Genomic DNA, 26,138 nt, shown 5'->3' on the forward strand with positions numbered 1-26,138 from the left:
AGAGAATGGGAAAAGATATTTGCAAATGACCTATCAGATAAAGAACTTATTAAACTCAACACCAAAGAAACAAACAATCCAATCATGAAATGAGCAAAAGACATGAACAGAAATTTCACCAAAGAAGACCCAGACATGGCAAACAAGCACATGAGAAAATGCTCTGCATCACTCGCATCAGGGAAATACAAATCAAAACCACAATGAGATACCACCTCACACCAGTGAGAATGGGGAAAATTAACAAGACAGGAAAAACAAATGTTGGAGAGGGTGTGGAGAAAGGGTAACCCTCTTGTACTTTTGATGGTAATGTGAACTGGTGCAGCCACTTTGGAAGACTGTGTGGAGGTTCCTCAAAGAGTTAAAAATAGATCTGCCCTATGACCCAGCAATTGCCCTCCTGGGGATTTACTCCAAAGATACAGATGCAGTAAAACGGCAGGACATCTGCACCCCAATGTTCACAGCAGCAATGTCCACAACCAAACTGTGGAAGGAGCCTTGGTGTCCATAGAAAGATGAATGGATAAAGAAGATGTGGTATATATATACAATGAAATATTACTCAGCCATTAGGAATGATAAATAACCACCATTTGCTTCAACGTGGATGGAACTGGAGGGTATTATGCTGAGTGAAGGAAGTCAATCAGAGAAGGACAAACATTATATAGTTTCATTCATTTGGGGAATAAAAAAAATAGTGAAAGGGAATAAATCGGGAAAGGAGAGAACATGAATGGGAAATATCAGTGAGGGTGACATAACATGAGAGACACCTAATTCTGGGAAACGAACAAGGGGTAGTGGAAGGGAGGTGGGCAAGTGCATGCCGTGACTGGGTGATGGGCACTGAGGGGGGTACTTGATGGGATGAGCACTGGGTGTAATACTGTATGTTGGCAAATTGACCTCCAATTAAAAAAAAAGTAAGGCTCTATAGTAGTTGCTCTCTAAATCTAGTATTTATCAGAATCTCCTGGAAGTCTTCTTAAAATACAAGTTGTTATTCTCTGTTCCGTGAGTTGCTAATTTTGTGGACCTGAACTTGGAAATGTAATACATTCTCAATTGATGCTTCTGCTGCTCCTTCACACTTTGTGAACCACTGTCTGAAATGTTTTCAGAAGAAAGAATATTTTAATCAAAAGGAGCCTCTCTGTTACCAAAATAGATGAAATTGCATGACTCTCCCACAGGCTTAGACCTCAGTCCAAATTCTTACCATGCCAATATGGTCTTCACATTTCCCAGTACAGGTCTGAATGATAGTACTAACAGGGACAGGAAAGGCAGGGAGTATCCAAGATGTGCCTCAAGAAGAGAGGAAGAAACAAAGGCCCAGCCCTGGTATCATCAGTGGAGCCAGCAACTGGTGTCCAGATCTTATGAGTATCTTCTATTCAGCTGAACCATTAATCTGCAAGATTATGTAGAGAATTTCTCAATGGGTAGTCAAAGCCCAGGAACTAGAGTGTCAGACTAAGTGAGCAAGCAAACAGTTGGTTAGAACCAGCAAAGTCTAACACCCAAGGCTGAGGTTGTTATATATTCTGAAGATATGCCTCTGGCACCTACTGTGTACCTGGTATCACACTAGAAGTTGGACAGGACTCAGATTCCTGAGAGAGATCCAGGAGGAACAAACAGATCCACAGACTTGAAAGAGAGGTGAAATACTTCTGTCGAGATGCCAGAGAAGGGGTTTTAGGACAGGGACCAAATCAGAGCTCAGAAAAATACAAGCCAAAGAAATATGTGGTTTAATAAACAGAAGCTCAAAATGTTGGAAGTGCATCCAGGTGTCACCAAACTAAGCTCTGGGTATTGGGTGACACTTAAGAAAGTGATTCCAAGGCATAGAGGTCACTTATGCACAGATGAGGAGGTGGAAAACATTCAAGGAGCTTTTCAGCTTGTCTGGAGCAAAGTTCAGGTTACAGAACAACTGGAAGTCTCAAGCACTAGTGTTGGGAATATAAATTGATAACCCTTTAGAAAATGGTCTGGCATTACTTCTAAAGTGTTCTCTTCATATGCATATGAAAATGAGCACACACTGAGACCCAGAAGCTCTCCTTCTAAGTATAAATCCAACAGAAATGCACACTCATGTTCACCAAAAGACATTTACAAGAATGTTCACACACCATTATTTATAATAGGCCCCTTCAAAAGAAGAGAAAGAAGCAGACCATATGTCTATCAGTCATATAATGGATTAAAAATGGTCTATTCTCACAATAGAATATAGCAACGAGAAGAAACAGGCTATAACTCATATGCAACAGCATGAAATAATAACACAAATATAGTATTGCCTCAAAGAAGCCAGACACAAAAATATATAAAGTAGAATTCCATTAAGAGAAAGAATAAATATTGTACAGAGCCTGGGCTAACAGCCTGACAGACTGGTTGAGTGAGTCAGACAGACCAAGAAACAGACCTTTAACTATAGAGAACAAACTGATGGTCATTGGAGGGGAGGTCAGTGGTGGGGCGGGTGAAATAGGTGAAGGGGATTAAGAGTACACTTATAGTGATGAGCACAGAGTCATATATAGAATTGTTGAATCACTATATTATGCACATAAAACTAATATAACACTGTATGTTAACTATACTGGAATTAAAATAAACTTAATTTAAAAATTTAAAGTAGAATTCCATTTATATATAAATTTCAAAAACAGACAAAACTAATATATAATATTTAGAGTTACAAGTCAGGATCCTAGTTACTGTTGAGGTGATGCTCTGTTTTCTTTATCAGGAGTGATTACATAAATATGTTCACCTTGTGAAAAGTTAATAAGATGCAGACTTATGATTTATATCTTGTCTGCATATATGTTATGCTTTAAAAATTTAGACTCAAAGTGGCATTAAAATTATTCAACATATTTTGCACTGAACTACAGTAAAATCTGTAATTCCTAGAATAGAACCAATGTTAATTTCTTTATTTTGATCAGTGTGCCATGACTATATCAGGTGTTAACATTAGAAGGCTAAAAATGCATGCTGGAACTATCCTGTACTTGTCTATAAATAAAAATTTTTTCAAAACAAAGTTTAAAATAAAAAAACAGTGATGGAAAAGTCTTAAAGTATTCTTTTATATTCTTTCCACTATGTGGAATTCCCTGAACTTTTTCTCCCCTCTCCATCATAAATCTCCTGATGAACTCATATTTTTTTAATTACTATATGAAATGGTTGCTGGATTCCACTCCTTGGAACAGAAAGAGTTAATATCTTCCCTATTCTTAGCTCTATTTGTATCTTATAAAATATGCATTATTAAATGTTTCTTTAAAATGTGTAGTGTTGTGGTTCCAGTTTTTGATGAAGTATCTATTTTGATAAGAACAAGCTACTTGCTCTTGAATAGGAGTATAATTTTTTAACTTTGGAAATAGAGGATAAGTTTATACATGACAGCTAAAGTGATACGTATGTAGGAAATCTTTTGGGGATGATTTGAACTTTCTGTTATGACATATTTGAGATTACCTCCCAGTTAAGTCTTCCTGAAGCCAACCAGTTATCTAGACCAGATGTCTAAAGGGTATCCATCTCTATGATGCTGTCTTTGAAAATATAGGATAGAGTGTCCAAAGAATTATCTGGGGAATCTGAAGATGATGATGTACAACATGAAAGAAACAGAATCCTGGAGCAGCCTCGGGAATTGTTGAATTTCACAGTACTTATTAAGGAACTCACAAAGGTAATATTATATAATGCCAACTTACCATGATTTCATTCCTATTAAAGAGCATGCCATTAGCATCAAGGATTCATTGTGGTCTTATGAATCTATGTGTATTACTCCAATAGAGTAGAAGAGTTTCTGTGAAGCTGTCTGAGCTCCATAGTAATCCATAGGGGTCTAATGTATTTTTTGTATTTAATCTATAAATATCCTTTGCTATATTGTGCTTTCTGTGTTTTTTTAAGATATATTTTACATATCCAGCTGTTTTGGCTGTCAGAAATATCTCCCTTGGAATCCAAAAGAAGGAATGCTTTGGATTGCTTGGATTAAATGGAGCTGGAAAAACTACTACCTTTGAAATATTGACTGGAGAGGAGACTGCTACCTCTGGAGATGTGTTCATTGAGAACTTAAGTATCACCAACAATCTCCTAGAGGTAAGACACTATTACTATCTGGGTTGTGAGTAGCATGATTCCTTGGGGGAGAACTAAGAGGCAAGTAGTGGAAAGTGATAGGTAGGAATCATGGCACATATTGATATTGATACTGTTGACTCAGCCAATGGATTTCAGAGAGAGAAATAAATTTTTGAGGGGAGATGGTAGGATAATAAAAATAGCCTTATTCTGAGAATGTAAGACAAACGTGTCTTTACCATTTTTAGAAACTATTGGAGAGCAAGATGGTGCAATAAGAGGCCTGACTTTCCCTCCTTCCATGGATACACTGAATAAACAGTTACCCAGGGATCAGTTGCCTCTGAGGGAAATTCAGAAATGAATTGGGAGATTCCTATACATCATACTATTGAGGAAACACTCAAATCAAAAGGGGTAGGATAAGCTGGGACACATTCGCACTGTCAACCCCACCCACAACACAGTGCCTTACATTCAGGAGAGAATCCCCAATTCCAGCTTCTCCATGAGGACTGAGAGGTTTAAACCATACAATGTAGCTTCTTAGTTTTTATGGCTGCCACCCAAAGGACTGGTCCCAAATCTCCTAGCTCTGGAGGATGACAGGATGTGGCATTCAGAATTCTTCCAGGGCTGCAGAGAAAAAAAAGCAGTTTCAACAGGTATATAAGCACTTTCAGTGGCCATTCCCCATGGCTCAGCACAAAGCAAGTAGACTAACATACGTGGACCCCAGTTTCTTGCTTGAAGGGATAGACTACATATCTAACATCCCAACAAAAGTTGGACTTCAAATTAATCTTCATCTTAGAGCTAATGGGGCAAGCAATTAGTAATCCTCTGGGAGCCTGAATGGGCTTGTGGGCACTTCCTCAGATTCCAGGGCACTAATGGGATTTTAATCTCCTAGGGTCACTAATGTAAATGACGATTGGGCAAGCATAAAGTTTTAAGAGGTTTGAAGAATCTCTGGCTAGGTGATTTCTCCTACATGAGGCCAACCTGTCTAGACTGGGAGAGTTGGCTTTTTTTATTTAATGTGCATAAAATAATATATGAGTCAGGAAAAAATGAAGAGACAATGAAATATATTCTAAACAAAAGAACAAGGTAAGTCTCCAGAAAAAGACCCTAATGAGATATGTGATTTATCTGACAGAGAATTCAAAGTAATGATCATAAGTATGTTAACCAAGTTCAGGAGAGCAATGCAAGAACAAAATGAGAATTTCAACAAAGAGAAAATGCACAAAAGTACCAAACAGAAATCATAGATCTGAAGAATCCAACAATTGAACTGAAAAATTAAGTAGAAGAATTCAACAGTGGACTACATCAAGCAGAAGAAAGGGTAAGAAACCTCAAAGACAGGTCAGTGGAAATCTTCTGATCAGAGAAAAAGGAAAAGGAATGAAAAAGAGTGAAGATAGCATAAGGAAAATAGGGAAACCATCAGGAGGACCAATATATGTATTATGGAAGTCTGAGAAGGAAGAGAGAGAAGGGAGCAGAAAAGAAAGCTTATTCAAAGAAAATATGGATAAAAACTGCAAAACTGAGGAAGTATAGAGGCATCAGATCGAGAAGACCAAAGCAGTAAAAAAAAAAAAAAAAAAAAGTGCATCCAAAGAAACCCATACTGAGACATGTAATCAAATTATATAAAGTTAAAGACAAAGAGAAAAGTTACTTGTTACATACAAGAAAACCCCCACTCATGATCAGAGAATTGTTCAGCAGAAACTTTGAAGACTAGAAGTGAGTGGGATGGATATAGTCAAAGTGCTGAAAGACAAAACCTGCCAACCAAGAGTACTCTCCCCAGCAAATGTGTATTTCAAGAATATAGAGGAGATCAAGACTTTCTCAGACAAACAAAAGCTGAGGGAGTTTATCGCCACTAGAGCAATCTTAAAAATGCTCAAAGGAGTTTTTCAAGTTAAATGAAAGGACACTAGACAACCAACAATATGAAAGCATAACAAAATAAGAAGCTCATTGGTAAAGGTAAGTATATAGACAAAACCAGAAATGGCTTACCGTATTAGTGGTGGGCAAATTTCTTTTAATTGTAGTATAAAAGTTAAATGAAAAAATATTTAAACAACTATATCTAAATTATGTTAAGGGATATGTAATATAATATAAACAGATATAAATTTTGACATAAATAGCATATAATGTGGAGGTAAAAGAAGGAAAAGCAGAGAACTTAAGTTGTTAAAAAAGAGCTTAAAAGAGACTTATAAAACATTTTGTGTAAGCCCCTTGGTAACCTCAAAGAAAATATCTAAGAAGTTACATTAAAGAAAAGGAATTAACCCCTATCAGTCAGTCAATCAAAAAAGCAAAAACGATGATGCACAAAGGAATATAGCAAGACAGAAAAAGAGGGACAAAAGAACTGTTAAACAGAAAGCAATCAACAAAGTGGCCATAATTAATCCTTCTCTATCAGTAAATCTAAATAGACTAAACTCTTCACAAGAAAAGAAACAGGCTGAATGGATAAATAATTAAGATACAACTGTTGTGTCTTCAAAAACCTCATTTTAAATTCAAGGGTATACATTGGCTGAAAGAGAAGTTTTGGAAACATATTTCATGCAAATGGTAAGCAAAAGAAAGCAGGGGTGACTATACTTATAGCAGACAAAGTAAACTAATTAAAACCATTAGGAGACACTAATGATAAAAAGTGTCAACTCAATAGGGGGATATAACTATTGTAAATATTTATATCAACATCAGAACACCTAAGTATATGAACAAATATCAACAGATCTGAAAGGAGAAACTGATACAATAATAATAGGAAACCTCAGTAATGGATAGAACATCCAGACAGAATATGAATAAAGAGTAAATTTGACCAGTACTATATATCAAATGGAGCTAAGTGACATACAGAACTTTTAACCCACCAGAATATACAATATTTTCAAGCACATGAGGAATATATTTGGATGAAATTTTAGGTCACAAAACAAGCTTAACAATTTTTAAAAAGATCAATATATCAAGCATCTTTTTTTGACCCAATGGAATAAAACTAGATTTTAATAACTGCATAAAATTGAGAAACCTCAAATAATGTGGAAACTGTAGAACACACTCTTGAGCAAACACTGGGTCAAAGAAAAAATAAAAACAGACTCTAGGGGTTCCTGGGTGGCTCAGTGGTCAAGCATCTATGTTTGGCTCAAGTCGTGATCCTGGAGTCCTGGGACTGAGTCCTGCATCAGGCTCCACCACAGAGAGCCTGAATCTCCCTCTTCCTATATCTCTGCCTCTCTCTCTGTGTTTCTCATGAATAAATAAATAAGATCTTAAAAAAAACAGACTTTAAAATATAGAGAACAAGCTAGTGGTTATCCCTTAGAGGTAAGGAGTGGGGGGCAATAAGTGAAACAGGTAAAAGGGATTAAGAGTACATTTAAAGTGCTAAATCATGTATAGAATTGTTGAATCATTATACTATACACCTGAAATTAATATAACACTGTGTTAACTATCCTGGAATTTAAAAAATAAATTAAAAATAAATAAAGGAGCATTTAAAAAATATCTCAACACAAATGAAGATGAAAACAAAGCATATCAAAACTGAGAGGTTTAACAAAAACAGTACTAAAATGAGAGTTTATGGCATTATATGCTGTCTACATTAAAAATATCAAATACCAGATAAAAAAATAAAAATATAAAAAAAAATTAAAAAATAAAAATATCAAATAACCTAACTGTACATCTCAAGGAACACAAAAAAGAACAAACTAAACCCAAAGTTAGAAAAATAAAGGAAATAATAAAGATTAGAGCAGAAATAAACAAATAGGAAATAGAAAACCAAGAGAAAAAAATTAATAAAACTGATTGGCTTTTTGAAAAAATAAACAAAATTTACCAATCCCTAGCTAGACTAATTAAAAAAAATAAAAAGAGAAGACTCGAAAAATAAATTCAGAAATGAGAGGCTTCTGGATGGTTCAGTTGGTCAAGCAGCTAACTCTAGGTTTTGGCTCAGGTCATGATCTCAGTGTCCTGGGATTCAGCCCTATGTTGGGCTTCAAGCTCAGCAGGGAGTCGGCCTCTGGATTCTCTCTCTCCTTCTGCCGCTGCCCATCTGCCCCCCACCCCCATGCGCTCTCTCCATCTCTTTCTCAAATAAATAAATCTTTTAAAAAATCAGAAATGAAAGAGGCAACATTAAAACGTTGCCTCCCGGGATCCCTGGGTGGCGCAGCGGTTTGGCGCCTGCCTTTGGCCCAGGGCGCGATCCTGGAGACTCGGGATCGAATCCCACGTCGGGCTCCCGGTGCATGGAGTCTGCTTCTCCCTCTGCCTCTCTCTCTCTCTCTCTCTGTGACTATCATAAATAAATAAAAATTAAAAAAAAAAAAACCGTTGCCTCCGAAAATAAAAGGATCATAAGGATCATGAAAAGAAGTTTCACATCATATGTCCTCATGGAAATGCAAATTATAACATGAAAAGAAGTTTCACATCATATGTCCTCATGGAAATGCAAATTATAACAACCATGAAATTGAGATAACACCGTATCAATGGCCAAAACCAGAAAAACTAACAAAAACAAATGGTGAATAGGTTATGGAGCAATCATTTCTGGTGCAAATAGAAAGTGGTGCAGACACTTTCTGAAACAGTTTGGTGGTTTTCTACAAAACTAAACATACTCATATGATATAAACCAGCAACTGAACCCTTAGCCATTACCGAAAAAACCTGAAAACAGAAATCCACGTAAAAGTTTGCACACAGATTGGGGGCGGAGCAAGATGGCGGAGGAGTAGTGTCCCCAAGTCACCTGTCCCCACCAACTTACCTAGGTAACTTTCAAATCATCCTGAAAACCTAAAAATTCGGCCTGAGATTTAAAGAGAACAGCTGGAATGCTACAGTGAGAAGAGTTCGCACTTCTATCAAGGTACGAAGATGGAAAAAAATATAAATAAATAAATAAAAACGCATTCAAAGGGGAGGGGCCTGTGATGAGCCGGGTCAAGGTCCGGTGGGGAGGGCCTCCAGGACAGGAACGCCCAGGCCTGGAGAAGCAGGAGCTTCACCAATATTCCCGGATGGAAAGGCGCTCGTAGGGAGCTGGGGCAGGATCCCAGGACGGGCAGTGATGCCCTCAGGCTCCCAGGGTCACTAACAGAGGACCTGCGCCCCAAGGAAGCATTCCACACACCGCAGGCTGAGCTCCCTAAGGGGCTGGAGCTCGCGCCCCGGGGCCCTGGGAGCAGCTTAGGCAGTGGATCGGGTGGCAGCTTGGTGAGTGAGGAGGGTGCTGTGCGTCCAGGAGCCCATTACAGCAGCGCAGGCCCCAGAGACCAGGGCAGGAGTGGACACAGCCCAGGATCCGGCAGTCCCCTTGGGACAGGCGGAGGCCGGGAGGACAAAGGACAGCGAGGACACTGCTGCCGCTGGGCACCTCCGAGCTGTGCAGATCAGTGCCCCCCACCCCCAGAGCATCCAGGCCCGTGTACACTGGAAGCTGCGGTAGTGACTGAGGGAGCTGACTCCAGGGCTGGAGAGCTGGCCGCCGCCACTGTTGTTCCTCCTGGTGTCACCTTGTGCCTAGGACTGAGCAGGGCCACCAGGGACCAGAGGCCTCACAGGATAAACAGCTCCCACTGAGCCATGCACCCAGCAGGGGCGGGGCAGCTCCCCCAGGTGCACACCTCTGAGAATCAGCACAGCAGGCCCCTCCCCCAGAAGACAGGCTGGAAGGACGGGGAAGAGCAAGTTCTTTACCGAACAGTGCTGGAGGACTTAAAGTATATAGAATCAGAGGATACCCCTCCTTGTTTGTTTTGTTTTTGTTTTTGTTTTTGTTTTGTTTTGTTTTTGTTTTTTGTTCTTTGTTTTCCCTTTTTTCTCTTTTTTTAAATTCCTTTTTCCAGTACAACTTGTTTTTAGCCACTCTGCACTGAGCAAAATGACTACAAAGAAGAACTCACCACAAAAGAAAAAATCAGAAACAGTACTCTCTGCCACAAAGTTACAGAATTTGGATTACAATTTGATGTCAGAAAAAAGTCAATTCAGAAGCACAATTATAAAGCTGCCAGTGGCTCTGGAAAAAATCATAAAGGATTCAAGAGACATCATGACTGCAAAATTTAGATCTAATCAGGCCGAAATTGAAAATCAATTAAATGAGATGCAATTCAACCTGGAGGTCCTAACAATGAGGGCTAATGAGGTAGAAGAACAAGTGAGTTGGACATAGAAGACAAGTTGGTGGCAAGGAAGGAAGCTGAGGAAAAAAGAGAAAAACAATTAAAAGACCATGAGGGAAGGTTAAGGGAAATAAATGACAGCCTCAGAAGGAAAAGTCTACATTTCATTGGGGTTCCAGAGGGCGCTGAAAGGGACAGAGAACCAGAAAGTGTATTTGAACATATCATAGCTGAGAACTTCCCTAACTTGGGGAGGGAAACAGGCATTCAGATCCAGGAGATAGAGAGATCCCCCCCTAAAATCAATAAAAACCGTGCAACACCTTGACATTTAATAGTGACACTTGCAAATTCCAAAGATAAAGAGAAAATCCTTAAAGCAGCAAGAGACAAGTGATCCCTAACTAATATGAAGAGAAATATTAGTTTAACAGCAGACGTCTCTACAGAGACCTGGCAGGCCAGAAAAGGCTGGCAGGATATATTCAGCGTTCTAAATGAGAAGAACATGCAGTCAAGAATACTGTATCCAGCAAGGCTGTCATTCAGAATAGAAGGAGAGATAAAGAGCTTCCAAGATAGGCAGAACCTGAAAGAATATGTGACCACCAAACCAGCTCTGCAAGAAATATTAAGGGGGACTCTGTGAAAGAAAGAGGAAGCCCAAAGAAATAATCCACAAAAACAGGGACTGAATAGGAATCATGATGACACTAAATTCATATCTTTCAATAGTAACTCTGAACATGAATGGGCTTAATGATCCCATCAAAAGACACAGGGTTTCAGACTGGATAAAAAAGCAAGACCCATCTATTTTCTGTCTATAAGAGACTCATTTTAGACGTAAGGACACCTAGAGTCTGAAAATGAAAGGTTGGAGAGGGACACTATATCATACTTAGAAGATCTATCCAACAAGAGAACCTAACAATCATAAATATTTATGCCCATAATGTGGGAGCTGCCACGTATATCAATGACCAAAGTTCAGACATACAGACACATAGACACCAGGAGATTTCAACAAGGCACTTTCTGCAAATGACAGATCTTTTAAGCACAACATCTACAAAGAAACAGGGGTTTTAAATGATGCACTGGACCAGATGGATTTCACAGATATTTACAGAACTTTACATTGAAACGCAACTGAATACACATACTTCTCAAGTGCACATGAAACTTTCTCCAGAATACACCACATACTGGGTCACAAATCAGGTCTTAACCAATACCAAAATTTTGGGATTGTCCCCTGTATATTTTCAGACCATAATGCTTTGAAACTAGAACTCAATCACAAGAAGAAATTTGGAAGAAAATCAAACATGTGGAGGTTGAAGAGCATACTGCTAAAAGATGAAAGGGTCAACTAGGAAATTAGAGAAGAATTAAAAAGATTCATGGAAACTAATGAGAATGAAGATACAATTGTTCAATATCTTTGGGATACAGCAAAAGTAGTCCTGAAAGGAAATACATCGCAATATAAGCATCCCTGAAAAAATAGGAAAAAACTCAAGTACACAAACTAACCTTGCACCTAAAGGAACTGAGAAAGAACAGCACATAAAACCTACACCCAGCAGAAGACAGTTAATAAAGATCGAGCAGAACTCAATGAAATAGAGACCAGAAGAACTGTAGAACAGATCAACAAAACCAGGAGTTGGTTCTTTGAAAGAATTAAGAAGATAGATAAACCATTAGCCAGCCTTCTTAAAAACAAAAGAGAAAAGACTCAACTTAATAAAATCATGAATGAAAAAGGAGAGATCACCACCAATATCAAGGAAATACAAATTATTTCAAAAACATATTATAAGCAGCAATACCCCAATAACTTAGGCAATCTAGAAGAAATGGATGCATTTCTGGAAAACCACAAACCACCAAAAGTGGAACAGGAAGAAATAGAAAACCTGAACAAGCCGATAACCAGGAAGGAAATTGAAGCAGTCATCAAAAACCTCCCAAGACACAAAAGTCCAGGGTCAGATGGCTTCCCAGGGAAATTCTATCAAACGTTTAAAGAAGAAACAATACGTATTCTACTAAAGCTGTTCGGAAAGATAGAAAGAAATGGAATACTTCCAAACTCGTTCTATGAGGCCAGCATCACCTTAATTCCAAAACCAGACAAAGACCCCATCAAAAAGGAGAATTATAGACCAATATCCCTGATGAACATGGACGAAAAATTCTCAAAAAGATACTAGACAACAGGATCCAACAGTACATTAAGAAGGCTATTCAGGATCCCTGGGTGGCGCAGCGGTTTGGTGCCTGCCTTTGGCCCAGGGCGCGATCCTGGAGACCTGGGATCGAATCCCACATCGGGCTCCCGGTGCATGGAGCCTGCTTCTCCCTCTGCCTGTGTCTCTGCCTCTCTTTCTCTCTCTGTGTGACTATCATAAATAAAGAAAAAAAATTAAAAAAAAAGAAGGCTATTCACCATGACCAAGTGGGATTTATTCCTGGAATGCAAGGCTGGTTCAACACTCGTAAAGCAATCAATGTGATTGATCATTATCAACAAGAGAAAAAACAAGAACCACAGGATCCTCTCAATAGATGGAAAGAGAGCATTTGACAAAATACAGCATCCATTCTTGATCAAAACTCTTCAGAGTGTAGGTATAGAGGGAACATTCTGTATGTTTATAGCAGCAATGTCCACAGTAGCCAAAGTGTGGCAGGAGCCTTGGTGTCCATGGAAAGATGAATGGATAAAGATGATGTGGTATATGTATACAATGGAATATTACTCAGCCATTAGAAACAACAAATACCCACCATTTGCTTCAACGTGGATGGAACTGAAGAATATTATGCTGAGTGAAGTAAGTCAATCAGAGAAGGACAAACATTATATGGTCTCATTCATTTGGGGAATATAAAAAATAGTGAAAGGGATTCAGGATCCCTGGGTGGCGCAGCGGTTTGGTGCCTGCCTTTGGCCCAGGGCGCGATCCTGGAGACCTGGGATCGAATCCCACATCGGGCTCCCGGTGCATGGAGCCTGCTTCTCCCTCTGCCTGTGTCTCTGCCTCTCTTTCTCTCTCTGTGTGACTATCATAAATAAAGAAAAAAAATTAAAAAAAAAGAAGGCTATTCACCATGACCAAGTGGGATTTATTCCTGGAATGCAAGGCTGGTTCAACACTCGTAAAGCAATCAATGTGATTGATCATTATCAACAAGAGAAAAAACAAGAACCACAGGATCCTCTCAATAGATGGAGAGAGAGCATTTGACAAAATACAGCATCCATTCTTGATCAAAACTCTTCAGAGTGTAGGTATAGAGGGAACATTCTGTATGTTTATAGCAGCAATGTCCACAGTAGCCAAAGTGTGGCAGGAGCCTTGGTGTCCATGGAAAGATGAATGGATAAAGATGATGTGGTATATGTATACAATGGAATATTACTCAGCCATTAGAAACAACAAATACCCACCATTTGCTTCAACGTGGATGGAACTGAAGAATATTATGCTGAGTGAAGTAAGTCAATCAGAGAAGGACAAACATTATATGGTCTCATTCATTTGGGGAATATAAAAAATAGTGAAAGGGAATAAAGCGGAAAGGAGAGAAAAGGAGTGGGAAATAATAGTGAGGGTAATGTAACATGAGTTACACCTAACTCTGGGACAGGAACAAGGGGTAGTGGAAAAGGAGGTGGGCGGGGGATTGGGATGAATGGGTGTCAGACACTTAGGGGGGCACTTGACGGGATGAGCACTGGGTGTTATGCTGTATGTTGGCAAATTGAACTCTAATAAAAAAATATACAAAAAAAAAGAGAAATGGTCTACTATCAAAAACAGTGTTGTCTAGGATGTGAAGAAACTGGAACCCTTGTGCACTTTGGTAAAATTGTCACATGGTAGAGCTAATGTGTAAAACTCTATGGCAGTGCCCCCCAAGATAGAATTATCATATGATCTAGAAATCCCACTTCTGACTACATAAAATTGGAACGATCAATAGTGATTAAGGAAATTGTAACAGTAATCAAACCTCCTCAAAAAAAAAAAACTCAGGCCAGATTATTTCAGTGGTGAATTCTAGAGAATGCAAGGATAATTCAACAAATATAAATTAATAAATGTGATCTTCATTAATAGAATGAAAGGTTAAAATTACACTCTCATTTCAAAAGGTACTGAGAAAATGTCTCATGATGAATGCAAAATGGTATTTCATTGTAGTTTTGATTTGCATCTTTTCTTGCTTATTGGCCATTTGTTTATATTCTTTCAAGAAATGCTCATTCAAATCCTTTACCCATGTTTGAATCAGGATGTTGTTTTTGTTGTTGAATTTTAGGTGTTCTCTATAAAATCAGATATTAATCTCTTATGGGATATATAATTTGCAGTCTTTCTCTTATTCTGTGGGTTGCATTTTTTCCTAGTTGATAGTATTTTTTGATGCACAACATTTTTAATTTTTCATGAAGTCCAATTTGTCTATTTTTTCTTTCGTTTGCCTTTGATGTCATATTTAAGAAATCATTGCCAAATCCAGTGCTGTTAAGCATTTGACCTTGCCTTTCCCTGCCCGCCTCCCTTTAGTCTGGTTAGCTGGGGATTTGTCAATTTTGTTCTTTTCAAAGAACCAACTTTTGGTTTCATTGATGTTTTCTATTGTTTTTCTCTTCTCTATTTCATTTATCTCTGCTCTGCTCTATTATTTCCTGTCTTCTGGTAGTTTTGTGTTTAATATTTTTTCCTTTTGTTTCTTTGAGTTGTAAAGTTAGATTGTAGATTTCAGATATTATTTTTTAGTGTGTTTAAAGCTGTAATTTACCCCTTAAGCAATGCTTTCACTAAGCCATATAGGTTTTGGTATGTTTTCATTTTCACTTATCTCTAAGAATTTTCTAACATTCTTTGTAATTTCTTCTTTGATCCCTTGTTTAAAAGGGTATTGTTCAATTTCCACAAATTTGTCAATTTTCTAGTTTTATTTTTGTAATCCATTTTAACTTCTTCCCATTGTGGTTGAAAAGTATTTGGTATGATATCTCTTTTTAAATCTATGGAGACAATTTATAGCCTAACGTGTTCCATCCTGGAAAATGTCCCATGTGCATTTGAAAAGAATGTATATGCTTTTATTGCATGTAGTGTTCTGTATGTTTGATAAATCTGGTTAGTTGTGTTTTTAAGTCCTCAATTTACTTACTTATCTTTTGTCTGATTTTTCTATCAATCACTAAAAGTGGGTATTGAGGTATCCAACTATTATTGTAGAACTATTTGTCCCTTCAATTCTATAAATTTCACACCATATATTTTATATGTTATTAGATGCATAGATATTTGTAATTGTATTTTCTTGCTGCATTGAAATGTCTACTAATATATAATGCCCTTCCTTGTCTCTTATATTTTTTAAAGTCTATTTAGGCTGATATTAGTATAGTTAGCCTGCCCTTTTGTTTACCATTTGCATGGAATATCTTTTTCCATCTTTTTACCTTCAATGTATTTGTATCTTTGGATCTAAAGTGAGTCTCTTGTAGACAGCACATAGTTGGATCATGAATTTTTGTTTTGTTGAATTGAATTGATCATGAGTTTTTGAGACAGAGAAAGTACAAGTGGGAGGAGGAGAGAGTGAGAGAGAGAATCTCAAGCAGGCTCTATGCCCAGCGTAAAGCCCAATGCAGGGCTCAGTCCCATGACCACGAGGTCATGATCTGAACTGAAATTAAGAACCATATACTTAGCTGACTGAGCCACCCAGGTACCCCTGGGTTGTGTGTATTCAATAATTCTGCCAATCTCTGTCTTTTGATTGGAGATTTTAATTATATACATTTAAAGTAATTTCTAATAGGAAAGGACTCACTTCTTTCACTTTGCTCTCTGTTTTCTATATGTGGTATTGCTGTTTTTTTCCCTTATTTCCTGCATTTGTGGTCTGTTTTTGCATTTAGTTGATTTTTTCAGTGAAATGTTTAAATTCCTTTTTCATATCCATTTGTCCATCTTCTGTACCTGTTTACTTCAGTTACCATGGTGATTATATTTAACATCTTAAATTTGTAACACTCTAATTTGCATTTATATCAGGATAACTTCAATAACACAAATCCTGCTCCTTTATAGCTCTGTCCCCACTCCTTTTTTTTCAATTTATTTATTTTTTAATTCATAAATTTATTTTTTATTGGTGTTCAATTTGCCAACATATAGAATAACACCCAGTGCTCGTCCCATCAAGTGCCCACCTCAGTGCCCGTCACCCAGTCACCCCCATCCCCCGCCCACTTCACCTGCCACCACCCTAGTTTGTTTCCCAGAGTTAGGAGTCTTTCATGTTCTGTCTCCCTTTCTGATATTTCCCACTCATTTTTTCTCCTTTCCCCTTTATTCCCTTTCACTATTTTTATATTCCCCAAATGAATGAGAACATATAATGTTTGTGCTTCTCCGATTGACTTACTTCACTCAGCATAATACCCTCCAGTTCCATCCACGTTGAAGCAAATGGTGGGTATTTGTTGTTTCTAATGGCTGAGTAATATTCCATTGTATACATAAACCACATCTTCTTTATCCATTCATCTTTCGATGGACACCGAGGCTCCTTCCACAGTCTGCCTATTGTGGACATGGCTGCTAGAAACATCGGGGTGCAGGTGTCCCGGCGTTTCACTGCATCTGTATCTTTGGAGTATAACCCCAGCAGTGCAATTGCTGGGTCGTAGGGCAGGTCTATTTTTAACTCTTTGAGGAACCTCCACACAGTTTTCCAGAGTGGCTGCACCAGTTCACATTCCCACCAACAGTGCAGGAGGGTTCCCCTTTCTCCACATCCTCTCCAACATTTGTGGTTTCCTGCTTTGTTAATTTTCCCCATTCTCACTGGTGTGAGGTGGTATCTCATTGTGGTTTTGATTTGTATTTCCCTGATTCTGTCCCTACTCCTTTTGTTTGTTGATGTCACAAAATTACATCTTTATGACCAAAAACATGAACAAATAATTATTTTATTTTTTAATAATTATTTCAAATGAATTAGTCTCTTCAATTATGTAGAAAATATGGCCTAAAAAAAACAAAATTGCAATAACATGTAACTATTAGACTAGTAATTTTAGAAAGTGTATTGTTTTCTTAAATCATGTAGAAAAAATTACAAACTTTTGTTACAATAATATTTGCTTTTATTAATAATAATTGCCCATATATAAACTCCTTAATTGAGATCTTTATTTCTTCATACTGCTTTGAGTTATACTCTAGTGTCCTTTTATTTCATTCTGTAGGTCTTCCTTTAGCATTTCTTGCAGAGTAGATCTAGTATTAATGAACTCTCTTAACTTTTGCACTTAGCAAAAACTTAGCACTTTGACTATTTTGGCCCACTACTTTCTGACCTACCTATGAGGTCTCTAATGAGAAATATGTTTATGATTTTATTGATAATCCCTTGTAAGTGACATGTCTTTGCTTTACATCTTTCAAAATTCTCTCTTTATCTTTGGTTTTGGAAAGTTTGATTTTAATGCATCATGGTGTGCGTCCCTTTGAATTCATGTTGTTTGGAGTTCATTTGGCTTCTTGATTATTCATATGCACATCTTTCATTGAATTTGGGAAGTTTTTATTTTATTTTATTTTATTTATTTATTTATTTATTTATTTATTATTATTTTTCTTTGAATTTGGGAAGTTTTTAGTCATCATTTCTTCAACTATTCTCTCTGTCCCTGTCTCTTCTTTTGAGACCCTAACAATGCATATTCATCCACTTGATAGTGTTCCACAGGTTTCATGGCTTTATCCACTTTTCTTTAATCCTTTTTCTTTCTGTTTCATTGGCTCAGTAATTTCCATTATGCTTTTTGTCTCCTTTTTCTTTCTTCTGGCTACTCAAAATTGCCTTTGAATCCCCCCAGTGAATTTTTCACTGCAGTTAATGTACTTAATGGTAAAAGAATTTCTTTTAGTTTCTTTTTAGATTTCCTACCTCCTAACTGATAATTTCCATTATGTTTATACATCTTTTTGTTTTACTTTCTCCACACACCTTCCTTTAGTTGTTTGATCATCTTTAAGAAAGTCTTTTAAAGTCTTTGTGCAACAGGTCTATTGTCAGGTTCTCCTCAGGGATACTGTCTATTGACTTATTTTCTTCCTTTGAATGGACTCTACTTTCCTGTTTGTGAAGGAAGCATCAATAAGCAATCAGAGTACAGGTGCCAAATATTTAGAGGACAGGATACCTTTAGTCCAGCTGACTTCCCCTAGCTCTGTACAAGCTGCTCCAGGAATATGTGAACAGATGCTACCATAGTGCTAGGAATAGAAGATGGTAGGTGCTAGTGCACTAAAAGCTGAAATTGATTAAAATTAATCACAATTTACAAATCTTTGCTTGGAATTTACAAGTTTTCAATAGACTCCAGAGCTCCCAGATATTTTACTAGTCAGATTCTGCCAGTGTAACTGTTGTCTAGATGGGGAGATAAGTTGGTGCTTCCTACTCTACCATCTTCCCAGAATCTGCTAAATCTGTGGGGGTTTTTATATTGTTATGAGTTAACTGATTATTTATTTAACTATTACCTTTTCATTGTTTAAAATGGCCTCTCACTGCATCAAAATATCTGTTGTTCAAAATATTTTGCAAGATGTATTGAGTTCTCTTAACACCTGAATTAAAAATGTAGTCTTAAAAATTGGTTTTAAAGTGTATAAAATTTAGATATTTTTAAAATATTCATTGTTTTTATTGTTGATTTTAACTTAGGTTTTAGTCAGATATTTTGTCTGAATATTATAAAATTTTTATAATATGTTGTCTTCCTTTATCATCAATAAATGACTGAAATAAAAGCTGGGATCCCAATTCTACTTACCTACATTTTAAATGATGGTCATAAAGTCATATTGCATATAAAAGAGCTATGGAAGACTCCAGTTATTGCCCATCTATCTACCACTACCAAAAATAGGATGTCACTGAGCTGAACCTAAATATTATTTTCTAGCCTCTCCTTCTGTGACAATCTTGGGCTATGATATCCTAGCATCCCTTGAGACCAAACCAATGAAGTCTTATAAGAGAAAATAAGGTCCCAAATTTCTTTATTTTATTTTTTTAAAGATTTTATTTATTTATTCATGAGAGACACAGAGATAGGCAGAAACACAGGCAGAGGGAGAAGCAGGCTCCATGCAAGGAGCCTAACGTGGGACTCTCCTGGGTCTCCAGAATCACACCCTGGACCCAAGGTGGCGCTAAACTGCTGAGCCACCCAGGCTGCCCAAGATCCCAAATTTCAAAAATATCCATCCAGTTATTAACAGTGTGTATCAGACTAGTGATTTAGATCTCTTTTACTTTTTATGGTCATCAGAATTTCCTCTAGGCTTACTATGAGTAAAGGTTGAGCCAGTGGTAGACTAAACTCTATTTCATTCTGCTTCATTAGGTGAATATACTTATGTAAATAGGTGCACTGCTATTTTAAAATTATTTTTCCGGGCAGCCCCAGTGGCGCAGCGGTTTAGCGCCGCCTGCAGCCCAGGGTGTGATCCTGGAGACCCTGGATCGAGTCCCACGTCAGGCTCTCTGTATGATGCCTGCTTCTCCCTCTGCCTGTGTCTCTGCCTCTCTCTCTGTCTCTATGAATAAATAAATAAAATCTTAAAAAAAATAAAAAATAAAAATTATTTTTCCATTTATGTAATAGATGATTATGGCCATATATAGGGAGATAACATCATAGAAAAGTCCATACTTTTGCACACTTTTGGTTCCGATACCTGATAATAGCCTCCAGACACAATGATTCTATAGTCACTGGAGGAGAAATTCTTTAGAAAAACTCTGCGGATTCTAACCTTTAGAGGAATGAGCTGGAGAACTACAGGTCTCCTATGTTATCCATATTTACTATATGTTCAGTAAGATAGTTGAACTGTGCCCATTGTTATTCTATTTCAGGTAAGGTCAAAAATTGGCTATTGTCCACAGTTCGATGCTTTGCTGGATTACATGACTGCTCGGGAACTAATGGTCATGTATGCCAGGTTGTGGGGAGTTCCTGAGACCCAGATTACACAATATGTGAATAAATTGCTGCAATCACTGAATCTGGAACCCTATGCTGACAAGTTTATTTACACTTACAGGTGAGATATCATACTGGTGTTCTCAATGCAGACAATATTGATGAATCTCCTATGTTTCTGCTTTTTGGAATGGGTGCCCACAGTTTAACCAGAGTTCCAAACAGAGGCAGTTACTGTGAAGCAATCTAATGCCCTGACAATGTTTAGATGCCAGCAGTAAAGCAAACCTAGACAGTATTATATCTTCCCTTTGCTGGGATGGAACTCAAAATTCTGGTGCTATCAGAATTGTAGCTATTGAATTGCAAAGAGACTATTTTTCTATCTCTATAGTTCTGTGTGTCTCAAATAAAGACAAATGTAAGATTCTTTGTATTGATGTGGCCTCTATGTAGTTTGTGTATCTAGGAATCTCAAGAAAAAGACTATAAATTTAAAAAAAAAAAAGAATATAAATTTCACTGATAACATAGCTAAAAATGATTTTGTAAGCAAAATGTTTCAAATGAAACATGTTTCTATGTTTCAAATGAAAATGATTTGATTTATACATGTGGTTTTAGATCTGGTGCCTTGATTGAGCTGCATGTAATCAGCATTTTTAGTATCTTTGTTCTCTGACTCAGCATCTTGGAAATAGGCAAACTATTTTCTGTAAAAGATGATATGTATTAAATAGATGTTTGATGTATTAAATTACTGTAATGTAACTTAATCTCTGCTTCTGTTTTCTGTCTCCTTCCTTGACCATAAAGTGGAGGAAACAAACGTAGACTGAGTAATGCCATTGCCCTAATGGGAAAGCCCTCAGTCATCTTCCTAGATGAGCCATCAACTGGCATGGACCCAGAGGCCCGGCGCCTGCTCTGGAACAGAGTAACAAGGGCACGTGAAAGTGACAAAGTCATCATCATTACCTCTCACAGGTGTGGTTTATTGTGAGGCTTCTTTAAGGGTTGGAAGTGTTTTCATGACTATGAGAGGTATTATTTGGGGCTTGTAATATTTGGACAGTAAACTTTTCTAAATATGAACTCCTCTTGAATCCTAATGAGTGGAATAACCAAGAATTCTCACTGAGAGGAGAGGGCAGAAAGTTTAGGATCTGTTCCATTTGAGAATTTGATCCTCAACTTCTTTGAACTTGAAAGTATCTTCACTTTCCATGATGTTGATGATGGGCAAATGTAACTTTCCATTTTAAAAAGAGTCATAAAATACTGGAAATTTGAGCTACAGAATGTCTTGCAGTAGAGATCTTTTCAGCCTTACATCATTCTGGTGTCTTGTTTTGCTAGTATGGAGGAATGTGATGCTCTCTGTACCAGGCTGGCCATCATGGTGAAGGGAAAAATCATGTGCCTGGGCAGCCCTCAGCACCTCAAGAACAAGTTTGGCAATGTTTACACCCTGAAGGCTAAGTTCAAGATAGATACAGATGAGAAAACTTTAGAGGATTTTAAAAAGTATATTGCAACAGTTTTCCCAGGTAAATTAGTTTGGTTAGGTTAACTTTGTTAGACATGGGTTAAATAGTATTTAGTTGTTTTCACCCCCCAAATGGCATAGGTCTCCAATAACTATTTCTTCTGAGTTCTTGAAATTTATTATCTTCCATATTGAGATCATTTTAATTTTTTTAGATTTTTAATTTTTTTTATTTTTAGAGGGGGGAGTGCATAATTCAGCTGGGGAGGGGTAGAGGGAGAAAGAGAGAATCTTAAGGGGGCTGAGCGTGGAGCCCAATGCAGGGCTCAATCTCACAACTCTGAGATCATAACCAGAGCCAAAATCATGAGTTGGATGCTTAACAAACTGAGCCACCCAGGTACCCCGAGATCCTTTTTAATGTTTATTCTTAAAAAATTCTTGTGCCTAGTTGTGTTAAGAAGTTTTCACAGAAAAAAAAATGAGTGAAAATATCAGTGAGGGTGACAAAACATGAGAGACACCTAACTCTGGGAAATGAACAAGGGGTAGTGGAAAGGGAGGTGGGCAAGGGTTTGGGGTGACTAGGTGATGGGCACTGAGGGGGCACTTGGCAGGATGAGCACTGGATGTTATGCTATATGTTGGCAAAATAAACTCCAATAAAAAATATGTATAGAAGTTTCACAGAAAACAAACAAACCCACAAACAGAAGTACATTCTTCCTGACATTATTTTGAGCAAATAGCTGTTCAAATATGACTGAATTAAAAAGGAACTGACATGGAACCCATATATAAATATTGGCCTTTAAAAAGTTGAAATAAATATTATATGGAAAGGCAGCTGGAATATCCACTTCTATGTGGGGGTTACCAGAGGAACGAGAAATATTTAGAGTAAGTAAGTATTTGCATGGCAGAAAATACTAAATCTTAGGAAGGACTAAGAAATTAGGTGACTAGACAACAAAGAGATATGGAAAGACAACTAACAGCATTTTTGAAAGTAAACAATTCAGGGGCACCTGCGTGGCTCAGTCAGTTAAGTGTCTGCCTTTGGCTCAGGTTATGATCTCAGGGTCCTGGGATGGAGTTCTCCACTGGGATCCCTGTTCAGCGAGTCTGCATCTCCCATTCTCTCTCTGCGCCCCAACCCGACTCGTGCTGTGTCTCTCTCTCAAATAAATAAAATCTTTAAAAATAAATAAACATTTCAGAAACAATTACCAGGAACAAATAGTATAGGAAGTATAAGGGAAATGGATATTGGAATGGAGGAAAAGAGGAAAACATCAAACAAAAATATAAACAACAAACAAGGGGTGGTGGAAAGGGAGGTGGGCAGGGGGTTGGGGTGACTGGGTGATGGGCACTGAGGGGGGCACTTGATGGGATGAGCACTGGGTGTTATGCTATATGTTGGCAAATTGAACTCCAAAAAAATGTATACAAAAATAAATAAATAAATAAATAAATAAATAAACTATTACATACTACATAAAAAAAACAAGCATTTGAAGGAAAGTAAGAAAGAAGGGAATATTACTAAACACAATCGTAAAAATATTCTACAAAGAAAAAATGTCACAGGATAGAATAAATACTAAATACTATCAAGAAAATTTCTTAAAATAAAATAAAACCTAATTGAAAAGTCAATAAGGCTCCCCCCAAAAAAACTGATCTCAAATCATTAATGCCAATGAATAGTCTAATATAACTATTGCACTTTAATAATAAAGTAAGGAGGGACCTTTGGATTTTCAGACAGAAAGACAAGTCATATATAAAGGAAATAAAATCAGATTGAGCACAGACTTTATTACAAGAAAATTTTATGCTAGGAGAGCATGTAAGATATTTAAGATACTCAATGAAAGAAAAATGAAAGCAAGGTTTTCTCCTCCAACCAAAATGCCTTTCAAGACTAAAAGTCACAGCCATGAACACATAAGAACTCAGGGAATATTATTCCCATCAGTCTTTTCTGAAGAATATACGAACAAAAAATTTCAGATCAACTAAGAAATGGTTGGAGAAGCTTCTGCATAAGAACTAATTGTGGACGTTGAATAAATGTAAGGGCTAAATGAAGGGTATTTGTGTGATAAAATACCACATAATTGATATGTATTTTATAAATGCATGTATAATACAATTATCAAAAACAAGGGAAGAAGGCAAAAATATTTGGTAAGTTAAATATGATCATTAAATATATATTAGATATCAGCTGTACATGATAGAATATTGCTTTAAATTACATGTTGGCAGAGGGAACTAAGAGATCGCTAGCACAGAAAATGTTGTTCATAAAGGGGACCAAAAGACATTATCTCAAAAAGATGGGATTATGGATACTAGCATAAAGATATTAATAAGGAGTTATTCATTAGAACAAAAACACAAACCTTTGGTATATTACAAATGTAACAGGAAGTAGAACCAACCACATATGGGAATATGTATGTTTATTTATGCATGTATGTAGATCTATGCATTTCCATTTCCATGTAATTATAGAACAGTGTAGGAGGCCTGCTACAGAACATATTGGAACGATCAATCAATCAACTAATAAAAAGGCTTAACTCGAACTAAATAAAAAATATTTTTTTCAGATTGGCTAACAAGCAAATTCCAACTCTGCTGTATATATAAAAAAAAACACTACTAAAACAAACTGAATTAAGAGAGGTTAAAACAAAAGAATGGTCTCCATGATTTTATGCTAGCTGTAATACACAACTTTTAGCAATATGTTAAAATTTTAGCAAAATCTTATTACTCTATGGCATCCATCAATGCCTGCCTTGTAAAAGCAAATTCTTTCATCCTGTTTTTCCCTGCAGGTGCCTGTCTCTCCCCACATATTGTTAGTTGTTTGCCCATTGTTTGCCTAATCACAGAACTGATGAGTTAAAGAAAAGCCATTAATCTGCAATTTGTCCAACCTTTTCTTGTTTGAAGTGCAGGGGTACACTGTTTCCAACTTTCCACACCTCTGAGGTGAAACCAAAGTTGGTACAACCAATTATAAAAAGAGCAATGACCCAAAAAATTCCACCTTCAAATATACCTTAGATCTTTGCATCTACTTATCCCATGAGATAAGTAAAATAACCTTTAAATTAGTGATAGTCACAATATTCAGACACTAAAAGCACCCCATGGGGAATAAGTGAATGGAAATAAATTGTGAAATAATCATATACCAGATTACTGTACAGAAAGGAAAAATGAGTGAATTAGTACTATATGAAACAACATGAATGAAACTTAGAAACTTATAATATTGAGTGATGTCATCAAGATGACAATATAGGTCATTCTTGACTTCAGCCCCAGTCACAAGAACAACAACTAGCAACTATCCATAGATGAGACACAACTGTGAAAATTCCAAAACCTGGGAGTGAGGTTAAAGCAGCCTCCTGGACAATAGAGACTGAGAAGGATCACACTAGAAGGATAAGAGGAGCAGCTACATACTGACTGCATCATCCTTTTCCCCAGGCTGGCACATTGAGAGGGCCCACCTAGGCCTATGTTTTCTTCAGTGGGAAAAAGAGAGCCAAAGGTGAATATTAGGTTCTCCAGTATTGATGGACAATTTCTGGTAGGCCCACTTGAGTCTCACCTTACAGGTATCACTGAGGAGATTTACCACAGGGAATCACATAGGACAGAGAAGGTGGGTGGTACTTAAAGCAACCAGCACTCAGATTTTAGCAGATCACATTCCTATTTGTACTGGCATTGGAGCAGAGATTCTAGTCAGTGGCTACACCCATCTGCAGAGCTGAGCTGGTTCTATGTCTGGCCTCTGGGAGCCAGAGGGTACTTCTTCCTGATTTGGGTCCCCAGCCAACAGGCTGTGCCAGGTGTGAAGCCTATTTTACAAACCTGCTTGCTGGAGAAGCAAATGCAAAGTCCTGACCAACTGCTGCCCAACTAGGAAGTCTGGCCAGAGAACCCAGGAAGCCAAGGAGCCCATCCTGCAGCCTCACTTTCATCTGTGTCTTGTCAGAGATTCCAGCCAGTAGCTCTGCCCAGCTGTGGAGCTGAGCCATTGGCCCTATCTGACCAGACAGCCTCTCCTCTTCCCGCTACTTTAGAGCACAAGCAATGGACCCACCCAAACCAAGGCCCTGATAACAAGCACTGATTGCCCATGGAAGCAACCACATAAATAGTCCATTACCTCAAGCTGATAGATGAAGGTCTGTCCCTGATGAAGTGA

General features: G+C 37.5%; 1 protein-coding gene across 18 annotated transcripts in view; it reads left to right on the top strand.

The window, feature by feature from the left end:
* The window catches only part of LOC140638546 (phospholipid-transporting ATPase ABCA3-like), a 191,204-nt gene that overhangs the window by 161,531 nt on the left and 3,535 nt on the right, over positions 1–26,138 (top strand). For 17 of the 18 annotated variants that reach the window (XM_072836105.1, XM_072836109.1, XM_072836101.1 and 14 more), the window contains 5 exons: positions 3,614–3,739; positions 3,970–4,164; positions 20,337–20,524; positions 21,220–21,390; positions 21,763–21,953. In XM_072836105.1, coding sequence (XP_072692206.1) covers positions 3,614–3,739; positions 3,970–4,164; positions 20,337–20,524; positions 21,220–21,390; positions 21,763–21,953 — 871 coding nt within the window. The remainder of the gene's footprint in view (positions 1–3,613; positions 3,740–3,969; positions 4,165–20,336; positions 20,525–21,219; positions 21,391–21,762; positions 21,954–26,138) is intronic. The other variant, XR_012035571.1, reaches the window with a different exon arrangement.

This window comes from Canis lupus, chromosome 8 (genome assembly GCF_048164855.1).
Source record: "Canis lupus baileyi chromosome 8, mCanLup2.hap1, whole genome shotgun sequence".
NCBI lineage: Eukaryota > Metazoa > Chordata > Mammalia > Carnivora > Canidae > Canis > Canis lupus.